The sequence below is a fragment of the Xylocopa sonorina genome, chromosome 4 (genome assembly GCF_050948175.1).
Source record: "Xylocopa sonorina isolate GNS202 chromosome 4, iyXylSono1_principal, whole genome shotgun sequence".
In the NCBI taxonomy this organism is placed as follows: domain Eukaryota; kingdom Metazoa; phylum Arthropoda; class Insecta; order Hymenoptera; family Apidae; genus Xylocopa; species Xylocopa sonorina.
Genome location: NC_135196.1, coordinates 10,888,803 through 10,915,376, shown reverse-complemented (window position 1 = coordinate 10,915,376; position 26,574 = coordinate 10,888,803). Strand labels below are relative to the sequence as shown.

Sequence of the window (26,574 nt, the reverse complement as noted above, 5' to 3'; positions counted from 1 at the left end):
TAGAGGTTAGTGCTGGAGCGCGCGTGCAAAGGGAAATTCCGAATACAAGGGTACACATAATCATGAGCATAGTTAGCGCGAGTATGCGTTAGACTCGATGGTTCCGGCTACGATAGGCTTTCAGAATTAATACAATGCTGCTAGGCGGTACGATCGTCTGATTGAGCTGAACGGTCTCTGCGCGACGCGAGTTCAGGATCGCTGTTGTAACAGTAATATAATCACTCGGTGAACTCTTATAATAGGCGGCTTTGGGTGCCTCCGGCTGCCTCGCCTCGCTTCCAACGTTTCGATCTCCACGCTATCTGATGTCACTTTACACGTGAATTCGAACGGGTTTTAATTGATCTGGAATTCCACGATGAATCGCACTTCTGTGCTCTCGTAGCGATGCGTGAAATTGTGTTAACCATTGTTGGTTCGACCAGAAAGTGTGGCCATTTTCAGCGTTCACGTGTAGACAGTGCTGCGATTTTTTCTAGAAAAATGAAAATACTTTCTTGTCTATTATTTGCTACTACTTTGCTCTTTCGTTGGTGTGAAATATAGAATGAAGAAATCTGAAGAAATTGTAATGGAACTTTTACAGCGATGAATAGTTTGGACGAAGTAGTTTTTCCTGTGTATGGTCAGACGCGTGGTTTCGGATGCTCAGTTTCGTTTGTGATTATTATTATCTCTCTATTAATTTGCCAATTAAACTTCGATTCGAACGTTCGAGTTTCTGTCGTCGACCAGCGCGCAAATTGCCATCGTCGAATGGCGAACTTGCTCTTATTGGCTCGCGACTTGGCAATGATTTTCGATCGATCGGTTTCTGATTCATTGGATACCAGCGACGTTCAAATTTCAATCCGCCAACGCTGGCTGATGTTTAATAGCCAATTTGTCGATCTTCTTTGAGCATTAGATTGCAATTAACTAAAGACCGTCTGGGATGTAAATTGCAATTAACGAAGATCCGTTCGAGTGCGGATCATTCGAGTAGACGTTCGTCGATGTCCACAAACGCTCGTCAACGCGCGAAGCAAGCAGACAGATCTACGATACGTATGCTGGCGAAATTTATGGACAGTAAGCTGTAATTGGCAAATATTATGCCTTCCTCGTCGCGATTTAGTTGTTTGCAGACTCACGACGGTGTTCGATCAAATTGCCAACGATCTATTCCATTTCTCGTCTATCGTTACTTTCGAAGAAAAATTAGTCTTCGAACCGTTCGCGCCAGCTACGAACGTTCGCGGATAATTAAATTGTAGTTTAAACCCCAAAGCAGTTGGTGAACTAGAATTTAATCGTAGAAAGCACTTGATAATTTGCACGTTAATTAAATAATGCTGGTGAACCCTCTCTGATATATCAGAGGCGTTACATTCACAGTTGTAATTTAATTATCGTGATGTAGTAATTAATTGTAAATTAATCGTAAAACACCTGCGGTTGGTGGAGAACAGGTTTACACCGCGTGGCTGATAATCGTTCGATGGAAAATGCGGGCAGCGAACTTCTGGGCGGAGAAACAGGAGTGAAGTATACACTCGAGGCTCCGTTTTTCGAGAAAAACGACTTCGAAAATGTATGAATTGTCGGTGGGGTAATGGCGAGAGCCCATTGGCTGTATAATGCGAGTACTCGCGCCCAGTCACGTAGGATTTTCGTCATACGTCGCGCTCTGGCAATGGGCTCTTACCACTAATGCACGGGAACTAGAGAATAGATTTTCAGCGCCATTTTTCTCGAACGATCGCAATATCTTCGCGCGCGAGCTACGTACGCGAGCAAAAATTTCAGTCTCGCTTTATAATTCATACACGCACAGAAAATGGACCGACATTTTACAAGATATCAATTTTTTTTCGCGTATTACGAAACAAACTTTCATCCACCTCGAGTGTAACGAGAAAAGTCGCGCTTTTACTAAATAAAAGGACCAACTTTCTTGTTAAAAGAGATCGCGTTTTAACGATGCATATGCGCGCGTTTTACATCCTCTTTTTTGGTATGCACGCGTTAATGGGAAGTTGGTTCTTCTGTTTTAAGCGAGCGCGGCAACTCGTTTAACAAACTAAAAAATTCTGATCGCGGCTGATCAAAGTTCCCCAGAAAGTAAGTAAAATGAAAGCACGGGTATAAGAGTCCCTTCCCCTCGATGCTCGACAACCGGTGTCGCGAGCATTACATTTCAGGCAGCAAGTTTCAGGCGAAAAGTTTCCAAGGAAGTAATTCTTCGGATCGGCAAAGAAACTCGCGTCTGTGTGCGCGCGCGTCTACCCACTTTTCCGATACTGTTTAAACTGTTTGCCCTTTTATATTCCTCGATTCGTGCCTGCGTCGGTATGTCACTTTCTAACGTGAAAGTTATCGAATGAAGTTTGTCTGAAACCCTTTGGCAATGGTAAAAAGTTCCAACACGTTCTACAGTCGATAGTGTCTTTTTCTATCCGAGTTGCGTTGCAATTTTTATTGAAAATACCAGTGAAATTTAGTTTGCCTCTTACGATTTAATCGTCGCGCGAGGAAATTCGATTCTAACGAGAATTACTGGGAACTTGATTCGTTCTGGCCAAACTGCGTCCAGCATAAATCAGACTAACTTGTGCTCTGAAATAATGAGAGCTAAAGAAGATGAAATACAGCGTAGAGGCGATGGTTAATAGGGTGAGGGTAATAGGCTGTTCATTTAATTATAATTTTATTTATTTACCGTGATTGCAATCTAAACCGGATAAACCGATGAGGAGTGGCGAGCACGGATTAAATGAAAATACGCCGTGGTCCTCTCGCAGTTTAGTTCCACATAGGATGCAATTTATAAAATACGTAAATACACGCGAAAAAGTTATATAATTTCGCAATAACCGCGAATTCAACAATGGCGTTGGCGTGCGAAGACGCACGAGGCCACAGCTGGCTGCCCTTTGTAAAGCATCCGAGATCAGAATTCCTTCTGAGCCGAATGCCGTTGACAGAAACATATTTGTGCCATTGTTCGACAGAGCGTAGCGATGCCTCAGCTTCCGCGTGTTTTTACAACCCCGCTATTATCATCCCTATTATCAGACGCTTGCGAAAATACACCACAAGGAATTATGGTCACTTTCGCGAATCCTGAGGAACATGAAGACGGTCAGTTTTCAGAAACGCTGGCGAAAATTGTCGACGTGATTCTCTGGTTGCTAAATCGTGTAATTTCCAAACGAAGCAACGTGTTTTCTTTAAATATCCGATACGAAGGAATTGCAAAAATGATACGCAAGCATGGCCACAATGGCCATTACCGTAATGGGTCCATTCAATCGGTTGACAATGCACGGTTGACGCCCTCGGTTTTTAAACAAAGACTTCGATCGTCCCACCGTTCCTCGCGAGCACAGCGTCGCGTATCGAGCCCTCTTGCACGTCACAGCGAGAAGATTAATCTCACCCGGTGAAGAAAAAGTGTCGAAGCGCCAACATGGTTCTTCACTCCATAAAGCAGCGGTTCTACGACACTTTGAACGAGGAGGAGCGAGAGAGGGCAGAGATGTTAAAAGTAATCGCGTCCAAGTCTCGTTCATCGTTGCGCGACGTGCCAGCGGCGCGTACTCCGCCGCATCCCCGAAGCGGGCCGCATTTGCATAAACCCGACGAAACAAGCCAAACACTGTACGACCGCCTCCGCGTCTACGACGATTCCCACGGTTCTATGGCGCGCTGGTTACATCCACGCGAACCTCGCTGTCGAGGTTCAACTCTGACGAATAGGCGAACCGTGGCGCGGAAATTTCGAGTTCCTCAAGTTGAACCATCGTAATTTTATGGAAACTCGACGATCGTCGTTCGATTTCTCTCGCGATCTATACCTTAACGACGCAGAAAACAAACCTCTGAGAGACACCACGAAATTTCTACATCCACGGACAGTAAATAAGTACGAAAATTGAAATGGCACTCGTACCACGGAGAATAAATTGAAAAAACCGTGTGGAAAGCCAGCTGGTTGAACTACACCAATTACCACTCGCAATTCTGAGTTACAACCCCCGCAGCCTTCATCGTAATTTTATGGAAACTCGACGATCCTCGATCGATTGCTCTCGCGATCTATACCTTAACGACGCAGAAAACAAACCTCTGAGAGACATCACGAAATTTCTACGCTCGCGTACTGTAAATAAGTACGAAAATTGAAATGGCACTCGTACCACGGAGGATAAATTGAACGAACCGTGCAGAAAGCCAGCTGGTTGAACTACAGCAATTACCACTCGCAGTTCTGAGTTACAACCCCCGCGAGCCTTCCATGAAAATGAGCTGCACGCGAACTTCTAACCGAATTTAAATCGTCGACGTTCCACGGTGTCCGTCAGAGGAAATCGCGTATTCGGATGTTTAGCAAATTGCATCGACACCGGAAACGGTAGAAGGATTTAGAGGCGGGACAATACCGCGCAGCCACGGCACCACCGCCGTGTGGCGTTCAAAGGCGACGCGGTAAAGGGTGGTAACGGCCAGAGAGAGAGAGAGAGAGAGAAAGAGAGAGTAGTTTACTACCAACGCGGTGAAAAACTGCGTTCGCAGGGTTGTCAATTCTGTCTCCGTCAGCCGTGGACTTTTCCTCTCTTATTTGAACCGTGTGCGCGCTTGTTAACCCCTTTACAAGCGACCGCTGTTTCCCGTTGATCGTACCGGAAACTAGTGGGATCCGTATCGGGAAACGAGAGCAGAGGAGACGGTGGATGTCGCTTCGAAACTGATGGGATTCATTCTACGGCTTAGCGGGTCGCGAGATACATTTGGAAAATTACTCTTTCGGTGTTTCCGGTGGCGAATTTCACGGTAGAACTGCCAAAGCAGTCGAGATTGCTGGTTCGTCACTTAATTTTACGGAGGTTCATTTTTCACGATTTTTCTCCGGCCTCTCTTTTTCTCTAGCTGGTGAAAAATCCGCGCGCAAAGAACGCTTACCTCGCGTTCACGGTGTTTCGCCGTTTCAACGTTCGTCGCGCGTAAAATGAAAATTGGAACGGTTTAATGTGTGTAATTCTATGGAGACACGCACACGCCAACCGTCACTCCAAAGAATCACCATCGAACAGCCCCATAAATCGCGATACCCGCCGATTGAAGGCCAATTTCGCTGGCTCGTACAATAGAAATCTGCAGTCCCGTCCGGCTGGAACCACAAAGTTCGATATTCAGGTGGCCCCGTCCGGCGGTCGCTTTTATTCAGCCCAGGAAAATCGTCGGTGATCCGAGGCGGCACCGTCGATCACAATGCGACGCCGCCGCTGGTCAGCTGAACTTTAATTAAACTCCATTAATGAGAGCAGAAAGGGCGGGACAGCGGAAAGTTTCGTTCGGTCCGCGAGTTCAAGCCGTTCTTAATTCCGAGTACAGAATGGCTGCGAACTTCGTCCCCCGTGGAAATGCTATTGAAATCTCGCTAACATCACTCGAAGCGAGTTATGAAGAAGTTGACGACTGGACCTGGTCGATCCGACTAAAGACAGGGAGTTCGAACCAGGAGTTGCTTTAAAATCATCGACTCGACCTACGCGATTCGAAAATTAATCGTTCTTGGTGATCAGTGACGTTTATCGACGCCTTAAACGCTTTACTCTCGACAGAAATTCGAGCAACGTTACCAGGAACGCTCGAAACCAGGAACGCTTGAAATAAAAAATTCTGTTCGCCACAAATGTCCGCCCACTCCTCCGTTCTTTATTCGGAACATTCGAAGCCTTCTCGATAGTTGGCTGCATAACATTCAACGAGGATTCCATCGCGTTCTCCAGTTGCGAGCGGAACGAGGCGAAGCTCGTCGCCATTTTCAGAGTGCTCGAGCGGCTCGCGTAACCGGTGAAAAGGAGACAGGCTGCACCGGACAGGGAACGTGATCGAGCCGGGATTACGCAACGGAAAATCGAATTCACCGTGTGCGAAGTAAGCGCTTTAGGAAGTGGCCTGCCGGTGTACTTCGCCCAGGCAGGACATGCACTCGATGTCGCTGCATCTATTGCAGCCCTGTTCACGCGGCCGCGGCGAGCGTGCGAGCGTCCATGTCAAAACGAGAGACGCGGCTCGCCCTCTCCTCGATTGGCCAAGTGCGCGCTTAGAACGCCGCGCGTGGAAATGATCGATAATTACTGGTAATGAGAGTGACAAGACGTCCGTCGCAGTTCGCGTCGAACCAAGTTCCCCAAAGAGCCTTCTCCTCGCGAGAGACGACGATAAGCAGACGCTCGAACAATATGTCCGCCCTTGCAACAGAACCTTTCGTCCACTCTCGCGTAGTTACCTGGCTAATCGAAGCGTCGCCTCGTGGCGTTAAATGCCTCGCCCATTTGTTGGTCGAACGTCGAACAAATTCGACGACAAACGCTGAAACGAAAGCGTTCGACCGTATTCAAAGCACGTTTTCTAGGCTGGCGAAGCGTGGCTTGGAGTGTCGGTTCGTTAATTTTCAATGTAACGAAACATCGAGTATTCCATTTATAGTCTGCCTACCCCATCGATGTCTATTAGCGTTGATGGACGGTGGTTGCATTATTGCGTATCAGAATTTTGCTACAAAGGCCCTTTGACGTCGTCATTTTCGTTTCATTGGGGTAATTTGATAAACGATATTTAATTTTAATGGTTTAGCCAGTGCCGCCGCGGATTACTTTTCTACCCTGCTCGGTTATTGTTCCACCGAAAACCGTGCACCAAGGATAACACGAGTGACCCAATGGGCGAATCAAAATAGACTGTAACTACCTGTCTCTCGTTAAATAATAGTTGTAAGAGGTGAGGACACTCTGCTATGCAAATGATGGCATAATAGAACTCGTTCCAAACGAAGTACGCTTATTTCAGAAAGCTATAGTAGAATCGAAACATATTTCTTTCAAACAAACCCAAAGCTGAATATTCTAAGTAAATTTCTATAGATGGAACATATAATTATGTCCACCTTTAAGATATTCACGTACGTGAAAAAGGGGATCGCACAGCGTGTTCGAAATTTTAAATAACGCACGACGAGAATAATTTACAGTACAACAATCGACATCGCATTATGTCGGAACACGCCACGTCTTCTTCGAGGGATGAGTCAAAATTGCACGCCCTTAATAACTTAATTAAAGAGTCGGGAGCGTTTAACGCGTCCACGGGTTTAATCTGTCGCGGATACGTGGTTTTTATCCCTCTGTACACCGGATACCAGTCATTATCCTTAAAGGACTACCGCAGGTGCCACCATCGGCGTCATTCGTTACGTCCCGTTTTAATGGCCCCTCCCATACTTCGGTAATTTACATAATACCGGCCGTGAGGCTTTTTTTTTCACGCCACCGGACGGCTCCTGAAAAATTGCGAATCTGCTTAATGCAACGAGCTGTCCGCTGATAAAGAATGTCCCGTGAAAACAAAACGACCCGGAATGAGTTACGTGAAACCACCCTACCCGTGGAATCCATTCGCGCATTACTTAATGACGATTCCTTTCCATAAAACAGAACGGAGTAATTGTTGTTAATGAAAAATTCTTTGACACGTAGCTGGAAATAAATTCGATTCCCGCGAGCAACGAGAATTCCTAATATCGCTCTCGTATTTTTTAATAAGCAGTTCTCAGCCGTGAAAACTTAAACGTCAGGTTTTTACAGTTTTAAATTCCTCGTATCGCAACGTACCTTTGTGTTTCTGAAAATGTAACGAACGAAAGGATTTTGTAATCTTTTTTAAAACCCCTTTCTCTTGGCCGTCTGCGCTGAATCTAATTAAAAACAACGCGGTTCGCGGATGGCGAACGCGGGGAGCTCTGTTAGTCCCGCATTAAAAAATGGCGGCAGCGACGATGGAGTCGCCTTTGTCCCGTGGACGAAATCCTAAATCACGACGCGGCACTTAAATCGCGCGTTTCTTAATTTAAGCTTTTAGCACACAATGCGGCTAATTCCGCAGCCGCTTCTCCCGCCAAAGTACCGCGATAACTTGTACAAGCTTCGCTCGACGGAATAGAACTAAATCCATGCTGATACAGACCCGCCTCGTTAAGAATTTAATCCAACTTTCTTTTGCTAGCCAGCCGAAAATTAGTTTGCTTTCGCCAACTCGAAACTGCTGTCCCGCGTGTAATCCTCTGAAACGAGGCTAATCAAGACCGCTCTTCGAATTTCGCAATATTTCATCCGTGACTCGCGCTAATTCCCATCGTGATCGCATCCTTTTTATCGACCAGTTCAGACGGGACGTTCACTCGCGAGAAATTAGAAAAGTGTTTACTCTCTCTCGAAGGAATACGAGAGGAGTTCGCGAGCCAGCAACGAGTCAAGAAGATACTCTGTATATGTATATTAAAACAAAAAGGACGAAAATATTTCACCTTCTAAAATCCAAGGAATAATACGTCTTATTGAGGACCAACAATTTTTATTAATTCCAAAGCCTTCGTTTCTAATCACAATCCAGGGTGAATATTCGCAAACTACCCGCAGTCTACGAGCGTCCACGACATAATCGTATTTTTAGAGTGTTTTAAAAATATCTACAACTTTTATATATTTGTAGAATAACATCGATGCGAGGGGTGTTGCAGGCGAACGTTCGATATGGGACCGTGGTATCCGGCCAACGGCTCTTCACGGTGCGTTTGATCCGACAACGGTGAAATCGATTGACCTATGCGGTGCGTGCGAGAGGGTGTAGGCGGACAAAGGCGAGAGGCAATCGCGTGCAGTCGGTGATCGCGAAAGGTCGAAAAGTGGAGACACTGTAAGCCTCCATGTAGCGTGCAGTCGGTTTTCGCACTGCTGCGACCAAGCAATTCTTTTAATATTATCCTCGTTATTGCTTAAAATTATTCCCCGCTCTTGTCGTTAGGACAGCCTAATTCCTCTCGGTTTTAATGAACAGGGTGGTTCGCAAGGGGACGAGGAGAATTCATCCTGGAAGTGTTCCAAGGTACACGTATGCTTGCAAGAATTTTTCAAAGTATTATCGTCTAGAAAATAAGAGGCGAGAAATACGTGCAGCTGCTGGCGAGAAATTAAAAAGACGCTACTTTCCTTGGAAATTGAAGAAATCCGTGCGCTCGCATACTTTTGTCTGGAGAAATCCAAGACGCGCGTTTCTTTTGCGAAGGAAATTTCGCGGCATTACCGAAAATTTGCATAATTTAACAGGCAGGGAGATAAAGGTGAAGGAAGAAAACGATGAGAATCGCGAAATCTTTGGTACGGGGGATGCTCGACTAGAGACAAAGGCGATATCTCTGAGGTTAATGCAACCCGTTCTACCTGTAGCGTCGTCTCGTGCTCGCGTTAGTGCTGGAAGCGTCATAATCGACTTTAAATCGACGTCAAACGTCGAGGGTGGATCGTGAACGAGGCTCGCGATTTACATAATTCCCCCGTGTACGAGATTTTTCAACGTCTTGCACCGTGTCGGACGCTGAATGCCTGTAAAATGCGCATTTCAGTGTATTAGCCTCGCGCTCTACATCCTTTTCGAACTGGATACAACCTGATTTCCTTTCTGACTGCCAGAAGGATTGCCATGCGAGAATAGAATAACAAATTCTCTTATTTCGTCGCGTCTGACAACGAAATGAGAAGCGAACGCCAATGGAAAATCTGACCAAAAATTCGACCATCAGAATCCATCAACCCTCTCGACGAGAATTATTAATTCGAGAGAATTGAAAAATTGCAATCTTGACAGATCGATTCGACGATTCAATAATATGGAAATCCGTGCGTTTTCAACATTTCGCGTGAATATTTATAAGACCCCAGAGAGTGGCTAAAGTTTCAGGTATGACTGAGGAATATCTGAGTCGGATGATCGTAGGAACGTGGAGAATTTAATTAAATACGTTGAGCCCGCTAAAGAAGAATTTGAAGATAAAGTAGTCGAGATTGTAGCGTAAATGGAGAGTGTCCATGGTAATCCAAGTATATTCAGATGAGCGTAATTATGAGAGCAAATGCCTGGGAAGGAAAGTGGTGCCGGTTAACGTGCGTTAAACAACATTAAATAACGCTCATCCAATATCATTATACAATGCATAATTAATGTTAAATATTATATTAATTATGACCCAGTTTCCAATCGAAGAGCCGACGATATCGGGACTGGTCGATGATAAACATTTACACCCACCACGTTATTACTCGTCCGTTATCTCGTTACGTCTTGTCCGACTATTTTTCCTCCGGCAGTGATAGGAATTCGAGGCCTTTGAGCCTTTGATTCATCCTGAACAGCCTCCTTCCTGGTAGCGAGCGGATCACAGCGAAGGAGTGACAGTAACGAATCAAAGGGTATCGCTCGAAGGCATCGTATAATCCCGGAAGTAAAGCGAGCCGCGTCTCTTTGCTTATCGCTTCTCGATTCGTATCATTTCGCCGTAAGCCGGAAGGAAACCGGAACATAACGAAATCCGAGCGTTCCGCTTCGTTATTTTTCGAATACGACGGAAAAACCGTCCCGCCTTTGTCGTGTTTGCGCCGATGATTTCTGTTCGGAACTCGTTACGTCCCCTGCACCGCAATACAGCATTGTTCAGAGTTTCGAGCCGCGCTCTCGATTCGGTGGCCGTGTATCGAGACGTTCATTCCGTCGATATTACTCGCGGGAATCACCCCCTCGAACAGGTATGAATGATCGACAGTTCGACGCAACCGATGCGATCAGGACTCGAACAATGCTCTAAAGCTGTCCTCGAACGCTCACGGACGACTCTAAACGCTACTTTCGTGACTAAACTCTAATCTAAACCTCGCCACCACTTAGTTTTAGCTTCAAATCATATTCCTCGCTGTCCTCATCCTCCACCCCTTCCATATTCACCCCTTCCAGCATTCATTTTTAAAAGCACACACTGTTCTCATTAAATTACGATATACTCTCCATAGATCCCGCAACAATTTTCGAACAACGAAAACCAGTAGTCGCGAGCTTCGTTCCACCCCTCCGCGGTCCCCCAAACGAATGGAAGGCAATAACCTGTTATCGCGCGGCAAGCACCAAAGCAACAACCAACGGCAATTCCCATTGAACCCGGAGATTTCCACGCTCCCAGGCCACTAAATCGAACGAATTCTTCGCGATAAACGAGGAGCGGTCAGTTCCGTGCACACCCGCAGGTGCACGGAACTACCCCCTGGCACCGGTAATCGCGAACCACCACCGCGCGACATTAATACAATCGATAACCGAGCCGCAACGTTCGCCTACTCCACGCCTGTGGACACTCGCGGATCGCAACCAACGATTTTACCATTTAATCCTGAGAGGTTGATATAACGTCGTCTCCTCCAGCATTCGTTCGCCACCGACGGATGGTCTCTGCGCGTATTTAGGCGCCATTGAATCGCTTGGAAAGCCGTAAATTGGTCGAGGACCGCGTCCCAGAAGTAGGTCGTGATTGCTCTTTACGCGGAGGAACGCTCGAGTGAAACCACCCCCCGTTTGATTCGTCGCACAATGGGGCGACGTCGCTCGCGGAGGACTCCGCGTCGACGCGATCGAGTTCGCCGTTATAAGATCGAGCGTCGTTTGGTATCGATTATCATCGTCATTTTGCTTAATTGTCCCGCCTTATACGAGTTCGTTGAAATCATTGATCTCTATGATTGACACGAACTGTTTAATCTCTGTCATCCCCATTGTAGACGCACCCCCTCTCGTTCGCTCTGTATGAGTCAGCTGTTCGAGGGGTAAAAGTATCGCGCACAGAGTTCGCGTCATTATTCAGACTCCTCGAACGCTGTGTCGCGCGTCGATTTATCGTATTTATCGCGTGTATAATTTATCAACGAAACGCGATCAATTTTGCAAAATTATAATCATACGTTTAACGCAATGATCGAGTGAAATAATCGATGCATATCTCACTCGAACGTATATTAATTCTCTAACGAATGGCTGGTATTTTATCAGCACTCGATTTACGTAAGGGTTGTCCATTTATTTCTGCCATCGGAATTCCCTTTCGAGGAGCAAGTAAAAATCTTGTTATGTAGAGGGACGATTAGATTCGAATCTCGAAAATTCCCTAATCGAATTCGAGATTCCCCCCTCTCTGGGGCGGGGCTTTCGATCATGCGACTAAACTCGTCCCGATAAACGAAGCAATGAGCGTTTCCTGTCTGCCGGCGTCGTTTAAAATCGTACGCTCCTCGAAATTGAATATTCTCTGGAGAGGAAATCGGTGATTACGAGGAAGCCCCGTCTCAAGAGAAGGATTTGCTCGCTGGGCCACGGCCATGCATCCGTCCTGGAATTTGGATCGCCGCCAGAACGCTTCGCCGATCTCGTATTTTTACATCCGCGGTGGCTTTCCTTCCGCGTTTTCTTTAACGCCCGCCAGAGATATTTTCGTGCGAATTAATCGGATCGCTCGTCGTAACGCTTGCGCGACGCGCGCTTCTAGGACGGAATCCGTTGAACCAACCGAGGACGAGCGTGGAAACCAGCGAAAGGATAACGATTGTTTTCCAGGCAATCTGAGAAAATCTGGGTAGAACAGTAATCCTTTAATAAAGTTCCTGTGACTTTTTTTTAAGTGTTGCGCGTTCTTAATGAACTGGTCTATGAACGCAATCTTCCTGAGCTGAAACAGTTGTTTTCTGTATCGTTGCTAGTTTTTTTTTTTTTTTAGCAACCATTGAAATTTTATTTTACGATATTTGGAAACCTCTTTTTCTCAACTCGTCGCCAGATTTCCATATCGTATCTTCAAGTATTAATTTTATAATGTATTGTAAGTATATCGCGTGTATAACATTGTAACTTGGCAACAATTTTGCAACCAACGAGTCAGCGAGTGGACACAAGGGTAGGTTTACTTGCGAGAGTTTTTCATTCAACTTCCCGGGGGTTTTCGAACGGTAGCATCAATTTGCAGAGCGAATTTAAGCGCAACTTCAAGCTGGCTACCTTTGATCGCAGTTTTTCACCGATCCCGTGCATGTACCTTGCCCTGTCTTTGTATGCAAGTTGCCCCAGTATTCCGGAAGTTGGTCTGGACACGGCCGTGGACGAAACCCGGGAAAATGCCTTCTTGCGTTGCTACCCGGGACCAGCCTTTGATTGTCCAGACCTTCCTGTTCGAATTTATCATACGGTCGCTCTGGTTACGGTCTGGAGCTTTACCAAAGCTTTCCTTCTTTACTTCGAGGAACTCTAGAAGCAACAAAACAGCTGCCCATACGGCGCAAGAAGCGTTCGTACTTGCGTGTTCGATCGCCATTTTTGTTACCCCGTAACAGTTGGAAACAGATTAGGAGGAACGTCGATAAAATATATTTTTCATTTCGTCTCACTCACTAATACGCTTACACAATTATATACACGTAATTAAGCTCGAATCATTCTTCTAAAACTAATACAACTAATTAACATGAATATTCGTAAACTTTTCTCGTTCGTTCCGGAAGAATTTTTATCACTGACATCGCGCGGCTTTTTTTCCCTTAAATTCTAAATCTCTACGTTCGCACTGTAACGAACGATGGCGTGGAGGAAGGAAAACAGAAAGAAGAAGAATAAAAAAAATGGGTGGGGGGGCGGGGGGACTTAGCCGCGCGGAATTTAATTCAAATTCTCGAGGAACAAAACGGAACGCGATAAATGTCTGGTAAGTAAAATCGCGCGCCGCTTGGCGCTCTTCCACACCGCGCTGGAATAAATTACGCGACGCGAAGAAACGTCCCCCTGAACCGTGCGGATTATTAACAAACCGCGAACCCCGTCTGATGCATCCCCTGGGGGGCTGCAGCCCCCGGAGATCGAATCTGCGATAAATAGAAGGAAACGCTAAATCCACGATTGCGCGGATACGCGGCTGAAGATAAAATTAGAAGCCACGCGTCCTTTATACGGCTCGATCGTCGCCAAAATCGTGGGAAACTGTACGGAAGGAATCGCAAGAATCGATTACCACTCGTCCTCCCGTCGTTTCGTAGCTCTTTTCAGCCGGCAAAGTGGCTGGAAACTCCGCTACGGCGAGTGCCACCCGTTCGACCATCACTCGACTTGGCCGAACTCCGAAATTCGTGGATAATCTCTCTGCAGAGCGCGTTTGTACGCCCCCAAGTAACTTTTCCCGGGCTTCTTCTTCTTTTTCCTTGTTAATTCTGCCGTGGAAATGCCGAAGATCGTGGAAAACTGTTCCTTAATATTCCTCCCCGGAGGCGCGCTGCACGGATCCGGAATAACCTTCCGCTTCTCTTCTATCTCGTCTTCCTCCGACCTCCAGTCTTCCTCGCGCTCTTCCTCCTCTTCCGCCCCAGGCGCCTCGAGGACCTTGAATCCGCGCCTCGGTTTTGTTCTTCTTGTCTGGACTTTTCTAATGACGGTAATATTTATCGTGATATTCATGCAATAAAATTGAAATAAAATCTGCAACGTGCAGCTCTCCAAAGATCCACGTGGATGTTGCGCGTTTAACGAAGACACAGATTTGCTTTCTATTTACGAGATAAGAAACGCATAAATCACTATGTACCGATGAAACCTGCAATTTCGAGACGCGTCCGTTCATCTGTTAAGAGACGCGAACGACCAGCGGGGCTAAAATTTCGATTAGCTTTTTCCCGACGTCGATCTCTCCCTGGTTTTCTTCGCAGGGAAATAAATGAAAGTTTTTCTCGAATCACCAATTCAAATTGCGTACTATGCATGACAAAACGGCGCAGCTCTCTGGATGGATCGCGCAAAAATTCGCGTGTTGTGGAATCACTTAAACTTCCCGAGCATGAGTCGAGGGAACTTCGCGTCCCCTTTTATGTACCTGTACCAGTTCAAACACTAATTTTTCCACCTCTGCCTCATTCTTTTACCCGAATACCTTGTCCCAAGAGTGAAACGCGAAGCTTTACAAATTCGAACGACACGTTAGAAACGTTTACCTGTGCTTCGCAGACTCCTCCATCGTATACTTCCTCCTCAATCTCTCGCTCAACAGACCCACAGTCCTAATCTCCATCTTGGCTCTCGCCACGTCTTCGCTCAGTACCGTAGGTGGTTCCAACATTTCCTTAACCAGCCTGCTCGTCGTGCTGCGACTCTTCGATCCATCCATTGGCTTCCTGGATGAAACGGTGGAATGGTCCATGAACGCTTTCTTGCTGACTCTCGATTTTCTTCCTTTCCTCCTTGCTTTCTTCCCGGTCCTCCAACAGCAGACTCTCGGTCGACACACTTTTCTCTTGCAAGGAACCGGTAGTTTAAACAAGCTCTTTGGCTCCAGCGTTTTTCTCGTCTGATCCGTGTCCTCGTCCAGCCTCGAGGTTAGCGTCCTCGCGTCATCCAGCTCCTTCAATAAGTGCGCGAGCTCCGCGGAAGATCGCGTCACTGATTTCGTCTTCGTCGCTGTCTTGCTCGATTTTTCTTCGACGATCTTTCCAGCGTCTTTCTTCGAACGAGATTCAGCACGATCGTTCACACTTGCGCGCGACGATTTTCGTTTCTTCTCGACCTTCTTCAGGCCTGGTTGGAGTTGAAAGGATGGATGCACCTTTGGATCGCTTTGCTTCTCGTAAGCCTCCAATCCCTGGCAAGGAATCATTGATACAGATCGATACTTAAGTATTCGCGTTTAACTTCTATATTTTATTTCGCGCAGGACTAAGTTTCTGAACAGTTTTCTGATATAAATATCTAACGTAAGCGAAAAGGCGTCGAGTTCATCGTTTTACTTTTTGTACGGCTTCGAAGTATCTCATCTCGGCTGCTACGAGATCGGGGTCCTCGTCCCGTATCTTCTTCTTCTCCTTCTGCACCATTCTCTCCTTGTTCGTTCCCGATTCACTGCCTTTCGACGTCTTTTTCTTCTTGGACTTGCTGAGTCTCGTAAGCCTCGACTTCACCCCCGCCTTCGCGGCCACCGCTCGCTCCTCTTTGGCCATGATCTTTTGCGTCAGTTTAATCTCTCTTAATCGCACGTCCACCGCCTTCGTCAGCTTCGAACATCTCTCTAGATACTGGGGCGAGAAACATTTGTCTCCTTTGAAGCTACAGAGTGGCAGGGTTTGAGGAGGAATCTCGAGATCGGAAGTCGCGCAGCTACGTCTCGTAATCAAATCATTCCCGCGATCTATACGCGACATAAAATTCCCGTGAAACGGTTTTGAACGCGGATCTCGCGTGCTCTTGTCGCGTCTTGTCGCGTGCTCTCAGAGCAGTCGTCGATTAAAAAGAAGGAAGGGCTCTTGATACGCGTCTCTCGAACAGGAAAGAGAGGGGCGCGCACCCTTCGTTTCACGCTCGCTTACCTCCGAGAAGAACGCCCTCTCCTTCTTGCTGAACGTCCGAAAGAAGTCCGTCGGTTCGACGAGGTACACTTCTCCGACGCAGTTGCCAATGGCCAGAAGGGGTGGCCCCTCCTCGCAGGGCGCGATCGACGTGAGCTTCTCGTCGCATAACTTCAACGTGAATACGGGCTTCCGCAGGCTATCCAGAACGTCCCAGACTAACAGCCGTCCGGTGCCAGTCGTCACGTAGAAAACCGAATACCTCGCCTTGTTCCAACATCCAGCCGTCGGATAATCCCGCAGGTATCTGTCCCACAGAATTTTCCAATAAAATAGTGAAGCTATTTATGAATTCTCAACGTTTCCAAATTCACACCATTGAGTCTCTCCTTTTACAGAATCGTGAATCTTAGTATTTGCTATGCAAATGGTTAAGAATGTATCATGAGTTCTATGCGTAAAATAGAAACGCTAATTATGAATTCTGAACGTTTTCAAATTCACACCACCAAAAGTCTTTTTTACAGAATCGTGAATCTTAGTATTTACTATACATATAGTTGAGAATGTATCACTTGCTCTATGCATACAATAGAAACGCTAATTATGAATTCTGAACGTTTCCAAATTCACACCACCAAATCTTTTTTACAGAATCGTGAATCTTAGTATTTGCTATACAAATGATTGAGAATATCTCACTCGTTCTGTACAATAACTCTGACTTTAACGAGAGTATAATGAAAAATGATAAGATTAGCTGCCTTCGCGAGTAGTGAGGTAGATACATAGTCAGCCAGAGGAAGGGATTAATATCGAACGAAAACTAACATACGGAGTGGAAATCAAATTTCCCTCCCTGGTGTCCTCCGCCCAGATTCGAGCCCTCCAGCCACCGACGCTGAGGAATATCGATGGGTTTAGGTTGTTGCGATCGACGGAGAAGACCTGCGCGTAATGGGCGTCGAATCGGTTCGCCAGCTTCTCCGCGTTCGTCCTCATCCTCCTCGAGCCGGTTATGATGATGCCGTTCTCCAGGCCGACCATGAACTTCGTGCCAACCATCGGGCCGAAATTCAAGCAGGTGACGCCAATCGCTCTGTCGATGTGCGGCTCGTTCGGATATTCCAGGTCGAACATCAGGATCTCGGTTGGCCCTCGAAGGTGCCGCGTGTCCCACCACATCACGCGGCCGTCCGTCGACGTCGAGAAGAACTCCGTGTTGCTCTTCGTTGGCACCCATTTCACTGCGTTCGCGAATTCTCTGAATTCAAGAAACTCTTTTTTTATTGAGACATCGAAAAACCTGAGAATTCAGAGTGTTGGACTTCAGATTGTTGAAGTTCGATGTTAACTCACCTGTGACTGAGCAGCAAATGAGAGTATTGGACAGGGGTGTTGCCTGTCCTGATGTCCCAACTACAGACTTGACCCGTCATCAGGCCACTGGCGAGGATAGACGGGTCCAGAGGATTGAATTCGCAAGCCACGCACGGGCTGTAGGGATCCAGGCCCATGTAAGGATGGTTCGGGTTTTCTGTTCAGAAAAATGACGATCTCTTTCTAATCTGGATTAAACTCGAGGGGGAGAGAAGGTTCTCGCATGCGTTACGATTTTCGTCGAGTGTTGAAGCGCATCGAATCGTGGTGACGAACGTCTGCACTTGGATTTGAGTGATCTATGCGAGTGTCTTTTACAAAAATTGCGCGGTTGGTAATTTATAGGTGCTCGAAGTAAAGTGTTCGCCACTTCTCGTTGCAGACTGGTAGAGGTCAGAATGGAAGCTTGAAAATTCACGCAAGGCACTCAATTTACTTTCTCGTCGCAAGGAGCCGTACGCAAAGGGATGCAAAGCGATGCAAATGCCCCGCGATCCCACTAATGTCGCGTAAATGGTGAAACGTGTACCAACATACTTCTTTTACCTACCGACCTGCCAGATGTACGCTCTTTTACTGTAATCCAACGGCCTCCCGTAGTCCAAGAAGCAGTAACAGACCGCTATTCTTGTGCCAGCATCCGGCGTCCACGAGATATTGGTCACTGTCCTCTTTGGTGTTTCTGGATCCGTGTACAGGTTCACGGTCCTGAAATTCGATAACGCTTACGATCTGCCAAATGAGAAAAATGCATACGTAGCAAAGGAATAGGTGAATAATTATAAGAGAGGAAAAACGTGCGAGAGATGAATTATTTCGCGTCTGAGGAGATCGTTTCGTAGTGATTTTAAGAGATTTCAACGGGAAAGCTTTTGATCCCTATTAAGAAAATTACTCCGCAAAGAGCCGCCATTACACGCGGAAGATTCTATACGGGTAGCGTGCTCAAACTAAATTGGATTTAATTATGGTACAGTTTAACATCGCTCGCCTTAAACCCAGCGGTTGCACCAATGGAGTCGCTATCATGTCGTCGAAGTAGTGTTGGTAAATGTCCATGGCACCGTTCTGAAGAACAGTCTGCTCCATCACCTGCGAGACCACTTCATTTAACGTTCTGCTTAATTACTTACACACTCGTACGGGTACGACGGTTTTACAGTACCGAGTAATTATTAGCACCAATTACCGACGAGCAGTAAAATCGATCTAAAAATTAATTCCGCCGATTTCGCGTTCACGTTTACGTAGCTTGGCCGCTCGAGCGTTGCCACTCGAGCTTCTTCGAATCGTAGAGACGAATCTGAAACCGAATCGATCGGCGATAACTCACCTCGAACAAGTTACGTAGTTTCGGTGCCCAATCTTCATCCTTCTCGATCCTCCTTCGATACCGCGCGGTGGTCTCCTCGTCCCTAGGGTTGATCTCCTTTGGCCATCCACCCTCGAAGTGAAACATCCCGGAGTTCTTCGTCGCTTTAAATTCAGTTTGCACCTAAATTTCAACGTAGAATGTGTCGAAGCGGAAAAAAAGCCTAGAGAGACACGATTTAAACGGAGATTTTAACGGGACCAGTCAGCTCGCCAAATAATCTGTATAACGTTATACAATTCGCTGAAATTTATCGCGCGAACATTGCAATTGTACTATTCGAGGACTCTCCGATTCGTCCTTTCCTTTTTCTTAACAATTTATCCAACAATCTCCTAATATCACAATTTTCTTTTCCTTTAAAAAATGATTACTTTCATCGTCGCATTTGTTGATACCGTGGAACGTATCCGTGCAGTTCGAACTGGATGGAACATTGTTCTACATAGGTTTCCACAAACGGTGCTCTGCCTGGGAACAACAGAGAGTGCGGCAGAAATCTATAGGGCGTAACGGTGGAAAGTAGTCGCAAAATTGCATGCTCAGCGCATCAAGTAACAAAGTTTTCGGCGGACTTGTTGTGCACCCGTCGTCCCATCCGTTCGGCTGGCGGAGCTTTCAACAAGTTGATACTACTTTTGTTACCGTAACACGGGACGAGCACCGTGAACGGTACAAATAAGCTTCCCCGTCGTTATCAAAGCGGCGAACGCACGCGAGCTCCTCCTCCAATTTGCGCGAATCCTTCGCTTTGTTTTCGAGTTCCTTCTGATATTCCCTTTTTCTTTCTCTTTCGTTTCTCATTTTACGACTGCTTTCGTCCGTTCGTCGAAGCAAGGGATACGAAGCCATCCGACCCGTCGAGGAACGGGAGCACAAAAGATATCTGGATACGCGATTCAGCGGCCTGTCGACCTCGGGCGTTACGCGTTTCCGGTCTAGAGGTACTCGTCGCGCTGCGATATCGAGTTTTATCTTAACCGTTCGCCACTCGAATGAAAATAAAAGTTAATTGGGGCATCCCCTCGACGCATTGTTAATCGTTACTCTTTCACTCTGTACGGAAATACGAATGCGTACAGAAAAACATGGATCATTCTTGCTTCAGCTGTAATACCGTGGAATTTAATCCGTGAAACAATACTATTTCGATATTAGTTATTATTTCATAGATATCCTCATATAAATCATTAATTGGCCACGATCTTAATTTTCAATCGCGTATATTATCATATTCTTCAACCCCCTGTTGGCAACCCTCGTATTTCTCATCCACGGTCGACGATACTCAAAGGATCGTCGCAGGTTCGAGTTCTGTCGTTAATAAAATATTTCAAACGACGATCCTTAACGCGACACGACCACGGTGGAACGTGCATACGAATTAATGAGACCGCATGGAAAATGCAACGTCGTCTGTCGCGTAACCGTGCGCCTAAAGAGAAAAGAAGTTCTTCGTCGCGGACAATGCTCGAGTCGATTCGGTTTGGCCCGCGCGCGCGGATGCAGACGCAGCGAATGAAGAGAGAGCCAAACATCGCGTCCGTATAATCCCTCTAATGACGTTCGAGCTTACCTCGTGCAACGCCAATTGCTTTGAGTGCTGTACACCGATGTGACGATGGCTCCTCCAGATGTAATCGTTCATGCCAGCCGGATGCGGCGCGATATCGACGTTCAGGAGAGGTCCCAGCTGGTCAAAGACGCATTGCTTGCCGAACTCGGCTCGCGTTTTCACGTACACCCGTTTAATCTCCATCGCGACAGGTTATTTCGAACCGGTACTACAAAAAGTAGCTGGTAAATCAGTTCGTTGCTGTGGTCTAGTTTATATCCCCATCAAGCGAACATTCGAACGATACGTCCTGGAAAATAATATTCTGTTCTCATAAAACGTACGAAAATTTTGCAGAACTATCCACTAAAGAAAAAATGCATACACGTGTGCCATAAAAATTGACTTGACCAGCAAACTCTAACCTGAATCGACAGAAAGAATGCAATCTTCAAAGAGGCACGCGTCGTCTGAAAGAAAGAAAGCTTCAGGACCTTCTACGTCCAATAGCCAACCAGCCAAGGGGTGAATTCGTGCGCCACGATAATTCGGCTGTTTGTAACGCTTCCACTGGTGCGCTGGTTCCACAAGAGAAGGAGAGCGTCAGCAAGTGGTGAAAGATTCATGGATCCACGAAACGGACAAAGTTGCCGCCGGAAGGACGATATTTGTCTTGTTTCAGCAAACACGCGGGCAACTCTCTGGCGAAGGCTCGCGCGCCCTACCTTTCCACCCCCTGCGAAGATCCCTCTTTACGTGTGAATCGGGCATAAACAGAGAGAACGCACGGGCGATGGCCAGGGCTCGATCAAACTTATCTCGACGGGATCAAGCGCACCCCCTGGCTTTTGCACACGTCCTTCGCTTTAACTTGAACGCGGCCACGATTCCCACGTAGGCTTTCGAATCGATACCAGCTGACATTCCGATAGCCCGTGGGGACTGAAGTGCGAAGAGGTGACTCGTCGACGAAACTTCGTTGCGAGGACGAAGGTGAATAACTGCGGACAAATGTTTGAGCTGTCTCTATCTGTCGATGCTGTTTCAACTATACTGGGGGGTTTATCGAGAAATTAAGCGCGACTCTGAGGATATTTGAGCGGATATCTTCTTACAGTTCTATCCGTCGATACGAAAAGAATATGGCGACTATTCCATGAAAAATCAATTGACTGTCTCTCTTGTTCCTTTTTCTATTCTGGATACGAGCAATCCGCAAGACTGGCCCAATCGAGGAGAAGAAAACGGGGACGACTGATGGAAGATTGTAATCAAGGCTTCTCGATTCTTTGCTAATACTTGGTTCATCAAGAACCGCTGATGCAATCATTCTGTCTTAACGAATCGATCGTTGCATATTATCGAGCTTCGTTGCTGTCGCGTTCGTTTTTCAGGATAAATGAGATCGTGTAGAGAAATGAAAATTCTCTAGCCACCTATCATCTTATTCTTGCCACGCTTGTTGAACAAAATGATAGCTTTAACGAGTCGTGAATTCATTTGATATTCTCAGTCTCACTGGTAACGGAATCAAACGATTTCCGTGGCATTCGAAGCATGCCTCGCTTAAGAGCTATCGTATAAACTTCGTATCTCGAGGGTGTACGACTCTACCAACGCTCTAATTACCTTCTTAACCGAACCGCAGACTTGGCACGTACTCGATCAATTATTACCAGGAACAGACACTCTACGATTCCCCTGTTCGCTCTTCGCGAGCATCCCTCGACGATGAAAGCCGAAAACAGAAAGCAACGATCGCGTACGAGCTCCATTGGAACGAACGCGCGTGCACGCCACTCGAGCGGACAGAAGCTAAGCGTTCTATCGCGATACATCTTCCATGCATCCATACACGAGCATGCACTTGTAACAACCGACGATTCCGAAATTTCCATTGAAAAATACACCGGGGCCAGCGATCAGGAACATCGAAAACACATTCGGATCGATTCTGAAACTGGCACTATTTTTTCTGTCCACCGCTTCCGTGTTTTCCGCCGTGTTCGAGCGAGAAAATTATTCGCGATCAAGAGTCGAGCCTCTCGCCCATGATCGCACCGCCCGCTACCATTTATTCCTCCACCGTGGTACTGTTTTAATTCATCCCCTTTCACGTTCTTTCTCTCAACCCTTTCTCGCAGTGAACAACGACCCCGCTCGTGGAGCCCGATGAACCGTTGCTCTCTCATCAGCTAATGCACACGCGTGTCCACGGTTTGTCTGCTTCCTTGTTGTCGCTCGAGCGCGTTGTAAATCGCGCGAGGAGAAAGAGAAAAAGTGGTGGAAAAAAAAAAAGATACCGGGGACTTCGATTGCTTCGAGCGATCGAATCTTTTTTGCCTCGACCCTCGCCCTCCAGGCTGGATAAGCCCGTGAAATTGTAATCGAAACGGTGAGATCGAAGCCGTGCAGAAATTCGGTTTCTCCTGTGCTGCTTGCTCGCAGCGTGATACAGAGGCCATCGAGCGGCTTTATAGCTGGAACGTTACGTTGGTTCGAAGTATTGTATCGGGGTAATCATTCCTGTGTTCGCCTGGCGCGAGGGTTAATCCGCGATCGGGTCACAGACTTCGATCCGGTCTCGCGATAGGAGACACGCGTGGAGGAGGGTTATTAGCACCGATCTAATCGCACGCCAAATGTACAGAACGGTTGAAAACAATGCCATTGTCTGTTGAAACGAACCCACACCCTTCTGCTTTCCATTGGTCCCCACGATACACGTCGATTAATATTAATGCATTTTATATCGGTATTAATGAATATTAACATGTTGTTTACATTATAATGCGAGATTATTTTACATGAATAATTAATTCAGTGTACGTGCGCGGGGGTATCAACGGTATTGATTTTATAGCAGTGATTCGAAATATTAGGGTAGTACTTTATCGATGCTGGTTTATTATTATTATTATTATTATCATTCTTTGGATACATCGGTTGAATTTCATATTTTACGCTCGATGCACGAAATGTACATTAATTGAACGAATCACGCGGATCGAGAATGTAGTTAATTCTCGGCTTTCGATATTAAATGTAATCGGAATATTAATTGCTTGTATAAGGATAGAAAAGGAATGCGGTATATTATAAATAATTCATCTGTAAATGCTACAAAATTTCTTCGATTCCAATTAAAAAGCCATCAATAGATGCTACCAATTAACAATCGTTGATAAAAGGCACAAATAAATTCAGGTAAGAGCAGTCGAAAATCCGTTGTAAAACAGGCGCGTATCAAGGGCTCTGAAAAAATTTCAAATACGCGGCGTTCGAGAGTTTTCAATAAGAAAGACAGTTGTTAATTAGTAACGAGAATGAAGCGTCCTAATTAACCGCGAGAGGCGGCTCGAGATCGACCGCGGCAACTGGAACTCGAGACTTTCAGCCGGAACTTGTAAATCACACGGTCAGTCGAGCATCTAGTTATACATAATTTACCTGAGAATCAACGCATTGATAATCAACTTGGATTCACGCGATCCCCTTTCGCGTTTCTATCCACGGTTTCCTTCGTGTACTCGATTATAACTTATCCCAGGCATCCTTTCATTCGTAACAGCGAAACTTTTCCAAGGAAAGATTTCACGATCTCTCTCTTCGAAGTATCCCCCAGTTAAGAATATCAATATACTCATACAAATAAAAACAATTCAATATAATAGTTCTTACAATTTTCTGTATAAAAAATCCGTTAGTCCATGGATGGGAATATTCCCATCCCTGCGATCGAGACCAGCCCAACAACCAGTCGCTTCCACGGAGCGATGGGAATGGCAAAAACTTTCCTCGAGATGCTCATCATAAGTTCGTCATTCATCCCGCGAAATTCCAGCGGATCCTCGCGTTCATCCCCCACCCCCCGTGACCGGTCGTGTTCTCGCGCAACTTCGAAAGAACGATTGCTTAAACTCCGGCAATAAATGAAAAGCTGCCGCGGCTCCTCTGGATCGTCGTCGACAAGAGAGGCGATAAACTTTCGCGGCGTTTCCGCCGGATCGAACCACCCTCGCCGTCCTCGAGCGTCCCTTCTTCGCGCTGTTGCACCCCGTCCGATAATTCCGCGAGAGACGGCGGCCGTCGAGAGCGTCTAGCACGCACGAACCACCTGTTTCTAACCAGAATTTAATGCTGTCGCCGAAAGCGGGCAAATTTCCGCGAGGAGCCACGAGCAGGAAGCGGGGAAAACTTTCCTGCCGTTCGCGCACGTCGCTCGACGAGTACTCGCCTCGGCCTGCGCCGCGGTTTCGTTCGACGAATACGTAATAACGCCGTGGAGAAGTTGCCTCGACCGTGGAGAGAGAGAAGGGAAGACTCTTGACCGAGCCTCTTAGATTTCTTTCACGACAAAACTTTTTGACGAGATTGTTTACCTCGCCACCCTCCGCCCCGCGGTTTTCTGGCTCGCCGCTGGTGACCTGAATGCGAGCGGCGAACGCTTAAGCGACAGCTTTTTCCTTCGAGACGCCACGGTGAATTCTAATGCGACTGATTCCCGTTGAATTCCGTCGAATTCGATTCGACGGTCCAGCTCGAATCTCTTTGATCATTCATTTAAAACTTCTACCCTATCCTTATGCTGGAATAATTTCTAGTTCGGATACGCCTTTGATATAAGTGTCGCGAGACTGTACGTTCATAATTTCAGTATCTTCATCGATTGATCGTTGACTATTTCTTCTCTTGGTCCTCGTCGATCAAGTCGTCGGAAGATGATCGCACGAAAGCAGCGGATATCCTGGGGTAGAACTCTTTCTGCCTCTGCTTCTGCTGTTCGTCGTACTGCTTCACCTTCCGCTTAAGCTTCTCCCACAGCTCCCTCTGCCTTTCCTCCTCCTGCCTCTCGATGTCCTCTCGCGTCAGTTTCACCTTTCTGGCTTTGCGCGACTGCTTCCCTTTAACCGGCGCGTCATCCTTGGCCAAGCGCTTCGGCTCGTCCTTCGACAGGCTGACACGCCTCTCAGGCTCCTCAGGCTTCGCCGTTTCGTCCTTGCTCTCGATCCTTCTCACGGAGGACCCCGCGTCCTCGAGTCTCCTCTCAACCGCCCACGAGCTGAGCGTCCTCGCGATTGCTCTCTCCTGCCAGACGCGAACTTCCCTCTTCGCCTGCTCGAGCTCCTTGCGAAGCACATTCGGCGGGGTATCCTTCAGCGCCATGATTTTTCTCCTGAACGCACGCGTCGGCTGAGGAATCTCCACGATGTAATCGGTTAACCTTCTGAACCACTTGTTATCCACGATGAACGATCTGCTTCTCACAGGCGGCTGTTCTGGAACTCTGGATTTCCTCTGCAGTTCGCGCGACCGTCCAGCTTTGCGTTTCTCTGGAACGCGATAAATAAATTGCCAGCGGGGAAATTAAACGTGTTCCCTGGAATCCTGATTTCTAGCAGAGGATCGATACCGCCGTACCACGAATAGGAATCGCGATTTCCATCGGAACTGCGAACCAATTATTCCCCCTTGCGGGCAATTTTTTCCACCCGACACTAATCAATCCCGACCCAATTTGTAATCGCGATACTCGTTCAGCGACCACGCTGTTCTTTGCGACTCCCGGGAGACCTGCCGATCTCTCATCTGCATAATCTCGAATTAATTTTTATCCTGCGTTATGAAAGCAGCAGGAACAGGAGAAAGGGAGAAAAAAGTGGGGACCGGTTACGACCGATATTGCGACCGAAATTTTGCATCGCCTGAGGAGAACAAAATTCCTGAATGCATAAGCGAAACATCCGACGGACAGAGACGCGCTATCGAAACAGACCACTCGCTGTTTGCAACGTCGATCGTCGCTAAATTAGATCTGTCGTTGCCATTAACTTTCGCGGACCATCGAAAATGTTTTGTTACATTCTTCGCGTATTTATCATACCCGCCTTCATTATTACAAGATCTCTCAGGAGTTGCTCGTTGCAGAAAACGAGAAATTCTTTCGAAGTTCCCTGGAACTAATAGAACTACTCCACAAATAACAGAAGACGATGGAAGTGAGAGGTAACAGAGGAATTCCGTTGAAATTTCCTTAC

At 46.8% G+C, this 26,574-nt stretch overlaps 2 protein-coding genes across 3 annotated transcripts in view; one reads left to right on the top strand and one right to left on the bottom strand.

Moving 5' to 3' along the window:
• LOC143422921 (furin-like protease 1) overlaps positions 1–26,574 on the top strand; it is a 167,524-nt gene that overhangs the window by 104,485 nt on the left and 36,465 nt on the right. The gene's annotated exons all lie outside the window — the stretch shown is intronic.
• Positions 14,002–20,743, bottom strand: LOC143423174 (dynein axonemal intermediate chain 2-like; the record flags this gene model as incomplete). The annotated part of the gene is made up of 10 exons (XM_076894299.1): positions 14,002–14,323; positions 14,886–15,529; positions 15,675–15,959; positions 16,251–16,536; positions 17,065–17,493; positions 17,589–17,766; positions 18,160–18,317; positions 18,601–18,701; positions 18,943–19,104; positions 20,558–20,743. Coding segments are annotated over 10 exons (2,751 nt in total), but the record flags the coding sequence as incomplete, so codon positions are not given.